This window comes from Mastigoproctus giganteus, chromosome 6, assembly GCF_048544385.1.
Source record: "Mastigoproctus giganteus isolate SK-2022 chromosome 6, ASM4854438v1, whole genome shotgun sequence".
NCBI lineage: Eukaryota > Metazoa > Arthropoda > Arachnida > Uropygi > Thelyphonidae > Mastigoproctus > Mastigoproctus giganteus.
The window spans coordinates 235,140,265-235,156,699 of NC_143580.1; the positions used below are offsets into that span (position 1 = coordinate 235,140,265).

Here is a 16,435-nt window from a genome sequence, read left to right on the forward strand (position 1 = left end):
GTTATTAGTGGTGTCCCTCAGGGTTCAGTGTTGGGCTCATCGATGTTTTCTGTTTTTATAAATGATATTGATGATGGTATATCAAGCTTAATCTTATCGTCTGCAAACTAAATACTCATTTAGTTTGCAGACAATACGAAGGACACTAATGACAGTACACTGCTGCAACAGGAACTCGAAAAGAAAAGTTGAACAGATGGACTGAGAGGTGGCAAATGAAGTTTAACATTGACAAATGTAAAGTACAGTACTACATTTGGGAAGCAGTAACCCCAGAGTGACTTATCAACTCTGTGGTACTACAATGACATCATCATCACTTTCCTAACAGCTGACCGGGCTAGCCAGGTGGGTAGAGTGCCTGCCTGGCAACCCAAAGGTCACGGGTTCGAATCCCGCCTCGGGCTTGGATCAAAGTACTGCAAAAACCTTGGGAGGTGCACTATGGCCACAGAAGCCGATGCGCCAACAACTACCAAAAAAAAACTGTCCTAACACCTGCTTGTACCTGCGCTTCCTGAGCAATAAGCTCATCCGCGCTTTATTATCATATCAATTTTAGTCTTTTGATCCTTAATCATATCCTCCGTATTATAAATCAAACATTGAGTATATGTTACTATTAAACTTCAAAGGCAAACTTCTATAAATTGCGATTCTTGTTCCAGCCAAATTAAAACTCTAAACATTTAAAATTCATCAATATATTTTTGTATTTTATGCTTTTTACAACATTTTCTTTTATACAACTATAAACTCTAAAATCAATATATAACTCTAAACAATAAAATTCATCAATATATTTTTGTATTTTATACTTTTTTTTTTTTTTTTTTTCAACATTTCCTTTTTATACAACTATAAACTATAAGATTAATAAATTCCAATTCCAACTAAATCTCAACTCCATAAAAACACTATTTACATATATACAAACTTTTACAATTATCTAATCCTGTTTACTTCTCCAGCGAACTCAGCAAAAGCTTCATTCCATTCTCTATTCTTAAACAAGTCACTCCAGGTGTATGAAGATGCCTCCGTAGCCAGGTGGGAAGGAGCAGCAGTGCGTAGCATATGCTTCTTGATTAGACCGGGGTTCGAGCCCGTCACCACCAAATACGGAGGATGCAGAAAGGTTAGGGAATGACCACCGCATATCCCGGAGCAATATGGCTTTAGTTGCTAATGCTCCTAAAAACCAAATAACAAACAAACTAGGTGTATGAGTTGGAGCCAATCTGCCTAATTAACATATTCCTTGGTATATCAAATCTTCCATACTGCCGTAAAATATGCTCTGTATCCTCTACCATCCCGCAAATACACATTGGATTTTCTTCTACCAGTCTTTTCTTTAACCCATGTCCAGTTATTAGCATTGTTTGGAACATTCCTAGACTAGACCAAGATGAAATCTCTTTTATAGTTTTCACCCCAGGCAGAAAGGCAAAGGTAGCATGTCCCTTAGCAGAACCGTTCCATCTTTCCTGCCATATACAATCTATATCTTGCTGCAACCTTTTCTTTTCTACTTTCAAATCGTGTCTTCAATACTCTCTTCCCTCTTCTCTACAAGATTCTATTCTCTTATTATTCTTAATCGCATATTCCATTGTCCTTTTAAGTATAATCAGATCCACTGGTTCCTTTCCTGCAATAACTTGCAGAGCATCATTTGAAACGGTTCTGCAGGACCGTGTCACCGCCAGAAGGGCAAATCTCTGTGTTGAAATAAGACTTCTTTTAATATGGCTATTAGTCACTCTATGACCCCAAGCCCCACATGCATGTGTCACAATCGGTAGAAATATACATTTATAGAGGAGGTCTAAGGACTTACCTTTCACTCCCCATTCTACCCTTGTGACTTTCCTAATTTTTAAATAAATCATCCTCGCTTTATCTCTTAATTTCTGCACATGAGGCAAAAAGAACATCCTTTCATCCACATAACTCCTAGGTACTTGACCAGGGGGGCATATGCTATCGTTGTACCAAATATTTTTTCAGTTGGCCTTCTTCTTTCACTGAGCTTCCCTTTGAGCAGAACCATGTGAGTTTTTTTCATTGGTATCTCCATTTTATGGACCTCAGCCCATTTCTCCACTTGTCCCATAGCCATCTTAATTCTCTCCTCCAATTCTTTTCTACTTTCCCACCACCATTATTAACAAATCATCAGCATGTGCTACCAGTTCACATCCTACCCACTCCTGAACCAGTAGCTCATCCAATACAATATTCCAACTATAGGGACCTATGATTGAACCTTGTGGAGCACCTCTTGTTACTTTCTAAGTATCTTTCCCATATTTTCTTACAATTGTAACTTTCCTATCTTTAAAATAATCTTTTTTAAACTCCATAGAACTGCCCAGTGCACTTCATTTTTCTCATTCTTGCTAGAAAGCTTGGCCACCACATAATTTTCTGAAGTCTCTTGTACATATGACACCATTTTAATCACAGCATCTTCAGTAGATTTGCCACTCCGAAAGCCAAACTGCCTAGGGCTGCCCATTCCACTATTCTCGTAATATCCCTCCAATCTATTCATCAACACTCTTTCAAAAACCTTTGCGATAACTGGCAATAATGCCACTAGTCTATATGATCCAGGATCCATCCTCCCTTTTTCTCCATTCTTTAATAATATTCTAATGTATGCCTCCTTCCAACAACTAGGAAAGATTTTCTCATTTAAGCACACATTATATGACTCTACCAATTCCTTTCCAAATTTCAAACCAAACTTCTTTATCACTTCGGGTAGCAATCCATCTTTGCCTGGTGCTTTGTCTTAACTTTCTCCAATACTATCTTCAATTCTTCCTCCGTAATTAAACTTTCAATTGCCTGCTCCCCCACATATTCATCATTTAATTTCCTGATTTGTCTTTGTTCTCTACTATCCAAACTTATTTGATCTATAGGAAACAATGAGGAGAGCAAACCACTCATGGAGGACTCCCAGTCCCTTGTACTGATTTTCTATTTTAATAGTACTATAAACTTGATCAACTTTCATTCTATCAAATAATAATTTGTATGGTAATCCCCATACATTCTTATTCATTTCCTCTTCTACATAGTTTCCCCATGCTTCTCATTTCTCTTTTTGAATTCTACCAACATATTCCCATCTCATTTGTTGGTATTGCCTCTTTAAATCCTCCATTTGTTCACTTATTCCTCTTCTCCGTACCCTCTGGAAATTCCTCCTAGCCCTGTTCACTCTCCTCCTCATTTCCGCTAATATCCCATTCCACCAAGGAACAACCCTTTTTAATTTTGTGCTCTTCCTCCTCATAGACCTGCAGCAACTTTCATAAAAAATACTAACTATTTTCTCAGCCCTCTCTCCAGCCAGGCTGCTATCTATTTCTTGTCTGTTATCTCTAAGTCTTTTTGTAATCTCTTCTTCAAAACACTGCCAGTTCGCAGAACTCGCTGCAAACCTCTTTTCAAACCCTGTATTACATTCTACCCTCTCATCTCTTATCTTGAAACCGATACATCTATGATCGCTGATAGTCCAGTCCTCCCTAACCCTCCAACACCATATCTTATTCCACAAGGCTTCTGTTGTTAATGTTAAATCTATATTAGATTCTCTTTGTATAGTACTGAAGGTACCTTGTATAGTACTGGCCCAGCTCATTTACAATATTAAGTCTCTGACTTATCAACATTTCTTCTAATTGATTTCCTCTAATATCAGTCTTGCGACTTCCCCAAGTTGTTGAACTTGCATTTGAATCAATACCAATTACAATTTTCTTTCCTTGTAATACATCTACCACTTTTTCAATATAGTTTAAATAAGGCTGCAGTTCATCACGGAACTGGCAGTACACACTTACCATATATACGGTACCAATCTCACTCAAGATCTTAGCACAAACTCCATGAGTAAAACACAACTCATCAATTTGTGTTACCACACAGTCTACATTTCTCACTATGACAGCAGCTTGACTGTTTACTCCAGACTGCACAATTTTATCAGTTATTTTTATAACCTTTAACAAGGTTCACAACCACGTATGGCTCCTGAAGAAGGAGGACATCATAGTCTTTTTTTTGTCCATCCGATGACTCAACTGCAATACAACATTATAGGATCTTTGCCCATTCACTTGCAGTACCTTTAGCTTTTTCATTTTTATTTCTCTCCTATCCATAATCTAATCTAGTCCTATATTGTTCATAATACTTCTTATATTCACTGCATTCCTTGCTTCTAATTGAATGGCAAAAATCCCTATTTTTTCGCTTACAATTAATACATACAGCACTTTCATTTTTCTTTTTACAATCTTTAAAAATGTGTCCCTCTTCTCCACAATGTCCACACGTGGTCTTCCCCTTACACTGATAAGCCACATGGCCAAAAGATAAACATTTAAAACATTTTGGAATGAGGACAATATCCTTCACCTGAAATGAGGTCCACTGGCAGTAGACTCTTCCTTTATTTATTAATATATCTCTCAACTCCTTGGACACTTCCAAAATCCAATTACTTCCTTCCTTACTTACTTGAAGAAATAGATCTCACAATCGCTTCATTTTTAACCCTTTCCAAACTATATCCATGATCAAACAAATTTCTATCCCAAAGTTCTTGCATAAACTGTTCCTTCTGTATATCCTTATTGACATCATATACTATTATCTTTAAACCAAGTTTCTTTGGAACTTCGACTTTAAGACCAGACTCTTCCAACCTCTTATTATTCTGTAATTCACATAGATCACTCATAGAATCAACTTCAACTAATATTCCTTTATCTCTAATCTTTCTTGTTCTTTTTACTTTAACTTTCTTCATTCAAGTCTTATATCCTCATTCACCACTGCTTCAACTTGTTCACTAGTAGTATATTTATCTGTATTCACCTTAATGAAGGCCACTATAGTTTCACATCCCTTTTTAACTTCCTTCACTTTTTCTCTTCCCTTCTGTAATACAGAAGCATAACTTTCAAATCGTTGTTCTTGATCCTGAATTAACTGTCTACAGTCTTTTACTCTAGATACCATTACAAGATTTGCCACAAACAATCTAATTGCCCTATCTTCCAACGTATCCCACATCGAAAGAATCTTGTTCATGGCAGCTCTAGTTACTTTATTTGCATCACAAAATAGAAATTTTTGGAGCCTAGTCCTTACTTGTCTTATTTCCATAAACTCCTCCCAAATATCTTTTCCTATACCCATATGTTCACTATCTCCATTATCTATCTCTTCATCTTCTACTCTTACCCTTTTCTGTGCCCTTCTTTCCTTATTCTCTTCTCTACCTTCCCTTTTTTCTTCACTTTCTATTCTCTCTCTCTCTAAACTACCAACTGCCGTCTTTAACTGTTCTTGAAACCTCATCTCCTCCAACTCTTCATCATCCATCGCCAGCAAATCCTCCTCAGATGAGGACTCCTCACTCCTTCTATGAGTCATAATAACTCAAACAATAAGATTTTAATACTAAGCAATCAAACTTAGCAATCTAAATATTTAACTAGCTGGATTCGCTCCAGGACCAATCTGCTCCAGGAAATGCTCCTGTCCCAAAAAACAAACACTGATTACTAAATTCCTAAGCAGTCAGGTGCGTATATAGTAATTATTACTAGACCACACCTACAAAAATAATACAGTAAAACTTTTAAAATTCTACCAAAACACTGAAATTCACAACAGTCCAGACAATTGCAAATTGTCTACTATACTCAAAACGTTTATTCGTACACACTTATAGTGTCCACTTATCCTTATAATTCTCACTGTCCAAATCTAGTTCTGACTCCACTTCGCCGACCAGGACGTGCCTGGCCACCCACCCCAGGCCACATAGAGGCAGGAGTCTTGGCAATTGTATCTGACTGCTTCCTTATAATTTTCTGCACTAAAAACAGTAAAAATATACAATAGTCATTGTATATCTATTGTATATCTTATCACTAATAGCACTTTATAGCTCACAAGAATCACAATCTAATTGTGATCCTTGCCCTGGGACTAGCGTATATTGGATTGTGTAATACATACAATTTAAACTTGATATCATAATATAGTAGGTTTGTTTGTTTGTTATTTGATTTTTAGGAGCATTAGCAACTAAGGCCATATTGCTCCAGGAATATGCGGTGGTCATTCCCTGACCTTTCCGCATCCTCCGTATTTGGTGGTCACGGGCTCGAACCCCGGTCTAATCAAGAAGCGTGTGCTGTGCACTGCTGCTCCTGCCCACCCGGCTACGGAGGTGCAATATAGTAGGCCGCCGTGGCCTAGTGGTCAGGCGCGCGGGTGCCTAAGTACACGTGCCTTGAGTGACCGGGGTTCAAACCCATGACTATTGAATACGGTGCTGTTTCTTGTATTCAATCTGTCATGCAAACTCCTCTGACCGTTTGGTCATCCCGGAGTATAAACAGAAAATTTATTTATTATTATTATATACAGTACTACATATGGGAAGCAGTAACCCCAGAGTGATGTATCAACTCTGTGGTACTACACTGACAGTGGTAGAGAACGAAAAGGACCTAGAGGTAATTGTGCAGGCAGATATGAAGTTTTCTGAGCAGTGCAGACGGTCTGCAAGAGTAGTTCATGGTGTCTTGTCAATGATATACAGGAATTTTTTTAGCAGGGATAAGGAGGTGATTATCCCCTTGTATAAGGCAATGGTCAGGCCACACCTTGAGTACTGTATACAGGTCTGGAGGCCTCATTTTAAGAAGGATGTAGAGCTGTTGGAACGAGTACAGAGAAGAGCAACAAGATTAGTGAATGGAACAAGGGTTGCTCTTATGAAGAAAGGCTTAAATTTTGTAAATTACAGTGTCTGGAGACTAGGCACCTGTGAGGTGATCTGATTGAGGTGTATAAAGCCTTGAATGGTTTGAGCATGCTCAGTGCTGATGGAGTTCTTCCTCTTGCTCAGAATAATCACCTGAGAGGGCATAAATTCAAATTGAGACGGATGTAGGATACATGTGCAGAAGTTTGCCTCTACTAATGCTAATACCTGACATTAGATTGGAACCATGAAATATGAACGATGTGATGCAGCCATGATATGATAATAATAATGATAATCACAATCCTGTATAGAAACAAGCTTTTTATCTTATTATTATTTATTTTAATTTTTTTTATAGTAGGCAGTATATTCAGTATAATGTTGTGGCAAATGGTGTGAGGAAGCATATGCAGCAACAGCCAAAAATAAAAAAATAATAAGAAGAAAAAATCCCATATCTCCTCTCCAACTCTTCTACTAGTTTATCTCATAATTCCTGAACTTATTCAAATTTCACAACCATCCATTTCTACAACACAAGATTACAGCTTGTTCCAGCAATCAAATATATGCTAGCTGAAAGAAAAGTTCCAAAAATCTATCCAATAGTCATCCTTCCTCAATTTGAATTTATGCCTTCTAATGTTTGTAGACAAGCAAGAGTAAGTAAGTAAGATTAAGCTTACTTAATCTATTCAAAGCCTTAAACACCTCATCAGATCTCCTTGCAGGTGCCTAGTCTTGAAACACTGCAATTTGAAGATCTGAAACCTTTCTTGGTAAGAGCACTGTTTTTTCCAACAGATCCAACATTTTCCTAAATTGAGGATTCTAGACTTGTATTGAGTGCTCAAGTTGTGGCCTAACCATTGTCTTACACAATGGGATTACACCCCCATATTCCTGCTAGTAAACCTCTTGTATATCATTGACAAAACTCCAATAAGCTTTCCTGGCAGACTATCTGCAGTGCTCAGTGAATTTCATATCTGGAAGTAGAATTACTCCCAGATCTTTTTCATTGCCCATACCAAGGTAGTAGACAATGAAAAAGTAATCCAGGGTTACAAAATACAGGTTACAGTAATCCAAGAATAATCTACTTGGTTTACTGTAACCTATATGTAGTACCTCACATTTGTCATTGTTAAAACTTCTCAGCTCATCTGCCTAAATTTTACAGATCTTGCATACCCTTATTAATTTCATTAACCATCATCTGCAAACTTATACACATTTTACATTGTTTTACGTTAAGCCTGATCTGCCTTCATCAGTAACAGTAATAAATATAGAAAAGAATACTGGACCAAACACTAGTACAATTGAAGAGCAGTGCCAGTTGATAACCAACCACTTTATCTCCTCCCACTCAACCAACCCTTTATCCACAACAGTAACCTGCCACACTGCTAAAATTTATACAGCAGTCTTTTATATGGAACAGTGGTCATAAGCTTTTCTGAAATCTATGTAAATCATGTCAAAATTATTTTTATATCTAGTACCTTTGTTACTGCATCATATTATCCAGTCAGACCGGTCAGACAAGATTGAAGATTGTGCCCTTAACAAATCCATGCCGTGATTGCAGTATAACTGCAATCCTGTCTAGATGATCTTGTATTACTTCTTTAAGCAGTGACTCCATTATTTTCTGTAGAACAGAAACAGAACTAACAGGTCTGTAATTACTCATGTCACCCTTTGATCTCTCTCTCTTTATGAATTGAGGATTCATTCACACATCTCCAGTATATGGATCCTCCCCGAATCCAAAGATGCTCTCATAATTATGGCTAAAGGTTTGCTTGCCCTTTTTTTTGCCTCCTTTATAACTGGATAGATCTCATCTGCCTCATTGCCTTTTTTATCTTTAACTTCAACAATTTCTCTTCCACTTTCCTGCCCCTCAACGTGGGCACCTGTACGTGGTGAGGGGACCTCCCAGTGATGCTAGTCTGGAAGTCCAGCAGCATCACTGGGATCCAACGCCCAGGTTCTAGGCTTACATCAATGGAATCCGGCATGTTTGCCATGTGCTGCGACCCGTGGAAATTTGGAAAGGGGGATCCTAGTGGTTGAGGGGCCCAGCTTCAATACACCACTTTGACCCCTGCTTCGACAAGACGGGAGATCCTGGAAGGCCCGGCTAGGATCAATCGGCTAGTGGGCTCGCCTGCGAGGGTCAACCATGTCAATGCCATGCCCCTACCCTCACGGTCCAAGGGACAGGATTCAGGCTGGTGGGTATAGTGTCTGAGTAGCCCTGGCATCCCACTCCCGAGCGCATTTATTGCATGCCAGGTAGTGGGCGTCCCTTTGGGCTCCGTGGTGGGTGGGGAGCCCGGGCACTGAACCATATAAAAAACTTCATGAATCCTGATTAATTAACTTCTTCGGGGGCATGAACCCGGTCCCTATCTGAAAACATAGATAAAGATCCAGATAGCATTATTGCTACAAAGAGGCAGCGAACAGAAATACCATCAGAGCCTGTTCCAAGATTTCTGATCATACATTCCATCACTGAAAAACCGATTGGCAAAATGTCACCCTTCTTCATACAGAAAGGGTTAGATGGGTTAGCAGGGTCACCCAAATCAGTTAAGAGGCTCCGTTCTGGGGACCTCTTAATTGAAACCAAAACTGACAGGCAGTCTGAGCAGCTACTCCGTGCAACATCAATCGGAGGAGTACCCATAACAGTGACACCACATAGAACACTCAATTCATCGAGAGGTGTCATTTCGGAATGGGACCTTCTCGACGTAACCGAGGAGGAAATCTGCTTAGAATTGAAACCACAGGGAGTAACTGCCGTTAAGAGAATAAATGCACGTAGGGATGGGAAACTTGTTAAAACCAGGAGCATTATCCTGACTTTTAACTCGCCCAAACCTCCTGATGAGATTAAAGCTGGCTATGTCAACTGCTCAGTGCGTCCATATGTTCCGAACCCTTTACGGTGTTTTAAATGCCAGAAGTATGGCCATTCTCAAATGGCCTGCCGTGGAGTCCTTGCATGCGCTCGATGTGGTGCAAAGGACCACGAAACAACAGCATTAACTGTGAGGGAGAACATCCAGCCTATTCACGAGCATACCAGAGGTGGAAAGAAGAAAAAGAAATTCAACGGCTGAAGGCAGAGCTAAGCACTGGTCCCACAGGTTCCTGTGGGACCAGTGCTTTGTGCCTTGGAGTGGGGGGACTGTGAGTTTCCACTGTGTTGTCTGAGCCAGAGCTTGCTCAAGTGCAAGCTCTGGCATTGAGGTGGGCAGCTGAGAGCTTGATGGACTCCTAGTTTAAATCCTTTGAGGTCATCTACCCTGTTCTTCAAACTCTCATAAACTCCAGGCGCCTCTGTAGCCAGGTGGGAAGGAGCAGCAGTGCGTAACACACAGTTCTTGATTAGACCGGGGTTCGAGCCCGTCACCACCAAATATGGAGGATGCGGAAAGGTCAGGGAATGACCACTGCATATCCCGGAGCAATATGGCCTTAGTTGCTAATGCTCCTAAAAACCAAATAACAAACAAACAAACTCATAAACTCCCATTACAATGCCGAGTTGGTGCCTAATATCCTCACACTCTTTACATCAAACAACCTCCTTGGTTGTATCATGTCCCATTCCAGATAGATCTGCAAACATCAAACATACATTTCTTAAAGCCATGATTCAGAGGATAATCGCCTGTTCCTCCCCCACTGAGCTCTCTCTGAGCCCCAATACTCCCACTACTTTGAACCCTTTGCTTTGTAGCTCATGAGGTGATTTTCTTTCAAATTCAATTTAATTGAAAATACTACACTAAACTATTATACTTAAAAGCATAATAACACCATGCACTGATTATGAAGCAGTAATACATATTACGTTATCAAGTTTACAGCATACATATTATGCTATACAATTACATATATAAATTTGGAAGTATTTATAACAAAATTATCTGTTAACACTAGATTCCTCTACCACACACACTACAGTACAAGTTATTCGATACGATATTCGCTCGAAATCACCAATATAAAGGTTCTAGGTATATTAAGTCACGACTTACAAAATCTGTAGCTAAATTTAAAAATATACTAACAGATGTGACTAGGACTATAAGTCCATTTATAAAATATGATTTAATATGCTAATTAGGTCAAGAAAAGAGAAAAAAATTCAAAAACTTATCCATTCCCAGCAGTTCAAAGTTCTCCAACATCACATTTTTTAATCTCAAATCAATTGAATTATAAAAGGACTATTCCACATTGAAGTAGATGGTTCAATAATCCATGCTTTTTTGGTACTCAAATAGATTTTACAATCTTTATATATAAATGAGGGAGCTATATACTGCCTAATAAAAATGGGCTTATCACTTTTTGAAGGATGGTTTATCATAAAAATGAATTTATGTATCACAAATTCCAGTTTTAAAGAATATATTACATACAGAACATTTTTAGAAATTATCCAGTCACATATTCTCTGAATAAATATTCTCTGAATTAGCATAAAAAGTTAAATTGATGTTTCTTATTGAAATTACAACTAACATGCTAGTAAATTTATTTTTATGGGATAGCTATTTTTATGAGAAATAGAATATAAAATCTAATTTTAATTAACTTTTTTCTATATGTTTCCTCAGACATGTCTTTGATGATGGCTCAGATGAATACAAAATTATCATGCTCAACAAACGATTCTTGAGTTTTCGAGTAATCAAGGTAACTTTTTCTGATGTGTTAACTTATAATATTCCAAAAGAGTATAGAAAAATTGATATTTTTGCCAGTTTTTCTATGCATGTTTGAAAACCATTATGGCTGTTATATCACTCAATAGCTGCAATAGTGGCATAACTCGAAAATCGTAATTCTGAGATAATCAATTAAAAAAATTTTGGCTTTAAAAATTAGTTTCTTTAGAATTGAAGAAATTATGTGATTGTTGAAATTCATTGTGATTCATCTCATCATACCCAGTGGTACCCAAAATTAGGCTGGCTTGATCAACATTCCCTTGTGGGTAACCAGAATTTCGAAAATCCCCCCCCACATACCTTTTTTTGAATTATGCCACTATTGCACCAGCAAACACTCAAAATTTGTGACTTGATTCTCCTAAAGATCGAAAGGATGAAGAATAAAAAAAAAACATTAAATATTATATTCATAAACTCAGGAACATGTATGAACTACATTTTAATCTTTGAGAACATAACTGTGGTAAAGCATAAATAAGGACAAGAAGTTAGTATGAAATTATTGGTGTACAAACAAGCAAAAATTTGGAAGCATTATCATTTTTAGAAAAATTTAATCATTCCGCAAATTATCTTTTAGACTGTTATGAAAACTGGCATGGCATTTGGGAATTGTGTTATTGTTCAACAAATATTGGAGGTCACTGTGCTTCTTTTTCAAAATTGGAATGGAACTCCTGTAGGCTTTTTTCAATTTGAAATCTGCAAATGACCCGAAAGGTTTCTTGTTTTACTAGCTTTAATATTTACTGATTTATAATTGCCCTGTTTGTATGATGTTTTATAAAAGAAAGAGTCTAAATGCTGCTTTTCTACTTTAAAGATAGCAATGTCGTTGAAGTTGAACTTCATCAGTATTTTCATTAAATTTCACAGAAGTTCGTCAAGTTAAATCTTTCAGATTGTAAAAATTGTAATGTTTCATCTCTGTCACCTTGAAAGGGTTTCTTGTCCTTCTGGAAGTTCTAGATAATGTAACATATTGTGATGGGACAAATACAGGACCAGACTTTAGTGATCTTTTAATATTTTTCTATATTAATGAGTGTGCACAGTCACCCTCGTTTTGCATATGATTTACAACAAGAAATTTGTGTGTAATGGTTTTGATTCGCAAGTTCGCCACAGCATACAAATCGGTTGTTATAATAATTTTGTGTACAATAGCGGCTCAATTAAAATAATGCCAACTGATATTAAAAACAAGAATGTTGCATTACACTACAATACTTGGACAACTCGAAAAGGGTCACTGTTGCACAAAGACCATGCCCCATATAGTCCCAAGGTTGGGAACACACTGAAGAAGTGCCACTGTTGACGCTTTTCAATGCAATAAAAGCTCAAATGGCATAATGACACTTGTGCGAAGAAATATTGAACAAACTTTTTATTGCATAAATGTAGAGTCCACTATCCCAATCTCATTAGTTGTATTTACTCAAAAATTAAGAATTTTGAGTTGTGCCACTATTGCAGCCAGTGAGCAATATATTTGTCAAGAAAAGTTATCAGTGGCATTAAACTGTTCTTAGTGATATATTTAAAATTTTTAAGATGCTAATTATTGTGATATCCTCTTTTTCATTAACGAAAAAAAATTAAAAAATGAGATCTTTCTTATTAAAAAAATTCATTGCATTGATAAATAAGGAATAGTGTATAATGCAGATAAAATACCAACCTTCTGATAAGTGTTTCGTTATGCAAGTACTTCCCAACCTTATGAGTTAATTCGTTCCTAGCGCACGCTTGTAAAGTGAAAACTCGTAAAGCGGGAATTTATTTCCCATAGACATAATGTTAAAATCAGGGGTTACCCTCAACAATGAAATTAGTTAGCTAATTAGTTTATGCTTAAACAATGATTGATTTATCCAAAGAAATAAAAACATAGCTTGTAAAATCAAGCAAATTATAATAAAAATAAATTATTTATGACTTACAAATGTTAAAGAATGTTTATTCTTCATCATCATCATTGACTAAATACACACTCGTTGATCACTCATTGTTGGCTCGGCACTCATTGATTTGTTGGAAAAACAAGGAGTCTTCTACAGAAATGCATCAAGAGGTGTTTGTTTCAAAGATAGTTTTCTCTTTTCTTTATTAATTTCAGGATAGCATGCAAAAGCATTTTTTAAATCTGTAGCAACTTTCCTAGTACGCTCCAAATTTTAATCTTGTGACTCGAAAATCTTAATTGCTTTTCCTCTGTCGAAAAGCTTCAACTAGCCCCTTGAGAGTGAAGGAATGAACAGCAGTTTCAGCTGTTAAATCTTCTTCTTCCTCCTCAGCTTCTTCACGTTTTGCTGTTTCAAAGAGGTTTTCATTTGTGAGTTCTCCATTATGTGCTTGAAGCAGATGAGTGACATCAGTTGAAGAAACATCAAGCTGAAATTGGTTAGCAATAGTAACGACTGCTTCTGTTTCATTTTGTACGATCTCTGCTGGTTCTTGATCCTTCAAAATTATCAATAAACTGAGGACAGTTTATTCCAAACACCCTTCATGTTCTTCTCTATAATTTTGTCCCAGGTTCGTTGTATTATTTTAATTGCATCTAAAATTTGGAATTCTTTAAGAGTTGAACCTCCCTCTTTATCTGTTGCATTAATTAACATGTCAAATGTCTCCCGAAGATAATGTACTTTAAACATTTAAATAATGCTCTGGTCCATTGGCTGCAAAAGTGGTGTCGTATTTAGTGATGTTGCAGAAATGGTGGGTGGCCCGGTGCATTATCTAAAATCAGAATCACCTGAAAAGGAACATTTTTATCTTCACAATATTGTTTTACTTCAGGTACAAAGTTATGCAAAAACCAATCTTGGATTAAGGAATGAAGAGAAAACTCTGAAAATTTATGTTTTTTATATTATTGAAGATTTCAGTGAAGGGAAAACACATCTCACCATCCATTGATTGCCACTCCTGTCTTCTCCCACTCAATCACCCTTTTGTCCATTGTAACAACTTATCCTTGTTACCATACTACTCCAATAACATAAAAACCCACGGAATTCCAGTTTTCGGTATTTTCGCAAACAGTAACATCAAGTTTACTACCTGTTTATAATTGATTGCACTAACAGAAAAGCCCAGTAAACCAGAAAGTGCAAATTGTTTGTTTTTATTGTTTTATGGTCGTGAACTCGAGAAATGTACTTTAGAAAAATTTCACAAAGGCATTCAAAATAGTAGTAGTAATGGAGGCATGTGATGCAAGAAAGCAAGTGTAGCATCAGCCAAAAAAAAAAAAAAAAAACAATTTCACAAATCCAATCCGTCTAAACGTTTGTCCAGTTCCTTCTTGAATTTATTTAAACTATCAACTTCCACAACAACAGATGGAAGTTTGTTCCAGCAATTAACCACCCGCTGGCTAAAGGCAAATTTCCACACTTCTATTCTACAACTGTCTTTCCTCGATTTGATTTATGCCCCCCCCCCCCTCCCTCACGTTTGTAATCTGAGCAAGCGGAAGGATCCCATCAGAATTCAGCAAGCTCAACTCATTCAAGGCCTTATACACCTCAATCGGATCATCTGGCAAGTACCTAGTCTCCAGCCCCTGCAAAATACAGAACTTAAGCCTTTCTTGGTAAGAGGACCCCCCTTCATTCCCCTTCACAGCCCAATCTTGTTGCCCTTCTCTGTACACACACTCAAGCAATTCTACATCCTTCCTAAAATGAGGCCCCCAGTCCTGAATACAGTACTCAAGGTGTGGCCTGACTATTGCCTTATACAAAGGGACAATCACCTCCTTTTTCTTTCTAGCAAAATTCCTGCATATCATTGATAATACCCCATGACCTGCTCTGGCAGCCTGTCTGCATTGTCAGAAAACTTCATATCTGACTGCACAATTACTCCCAGATCTTTTTCATTTTCTACCACCCTAAGTGGTAGAAAACTACCACAAATATGGATACAAATAACCCCAGAGAAACGTACAAACTGTGTGGTAAGTGTATTACCACACAGTTTGTACGTTTCTCTGGGGTTATTTGTATCCATATTCAGTACTTTGCATTTGTCAATGTTAAACTTCAGTTCCCACTTCACAGCCCAACTGCCCAAATTTTCTAAATTTGGTTGCAGTAGCACACTGCCATTAGTATCATTAACAACTCTGCCAACCTTTGTATCATCTGCAAACTTGGACATTAAGCCTGATGTACCTTCATCAATATCATTGATAAACACAAGTAGTTCCCACTTTATGAGTTCTCAGGTTTACAAGTCTTTTTTTTTTTTTTTTTTTTTTTTTTTTTTTCAATTATCAACAAAATCAAAAATATGAACATTAATTGCAAAAAAATGAATGTTAAACATTCATAAATACCACATTTCAAACCACGTGCATAGCTATACAATACAGTGCATCCCACTTTACAATATTAATCTGTTCCAGAGTCACCATCATATCGTGAAAATATCGTAATGTGAACCCAATAACACCTTGTTTTTTGGTAATTTGTTCCACGACCTCAGAAGGTGAAATTTTCGCTATATAACTCTCTAAGAGGTCGTTTTTATAATCTAAATTGTTATTAGTTACCAATTCAAATCAATAAAATGCACTGTATTTTCATCATTATTATATGTTCTGTTATAAGAACCAATGTTGAATGGCTTTGTGATATTTTTCTAAAGCACATTTCTGGAGGTCACGACCATAAAACAATAAAAACAATTTGTACTTTCCAATTTATTGGGCTTTTCTGTTAGTGCAATCAGTTATAAGCGGGTAGTAAACTCGATGTTATTGCATATGCAAAAATACCGATAGCTGAAATTTGTTTGGTTTTTCACGTTATTATGATCAAATGTGTTTCCACTT

The 16,435-nt window shown here is 37.1% G+C and overlaps 1 protein-coding gene across 3 annotated transcripts in view; it reads left to right on the forward strand.

The window, feature by feature from the left end:
* pcx (pecanex) overlaps window positions 1-16,435 on the forward strand; it is a 743,348-nt gene that overhangs the window by 699,316 nt on the left and 27,597 nt on the right. For 2 of the 3 annotated variants that reach the window (XM_090376780.1, XM_090376781.1), the window contains one exon: window positions 11,467-11,545. In XM_090376780.1, the coding sequence (XP_090232906.1) occupies window positions 11,467-11,545 (79 nt within the window). Of the gene's footprint in view, window positions 1-11,466; window positions 11,546-16,435 lie in introns of those variants that run through there. The other variant, XR_016547122.1, reaches the window with a different exon arrangement.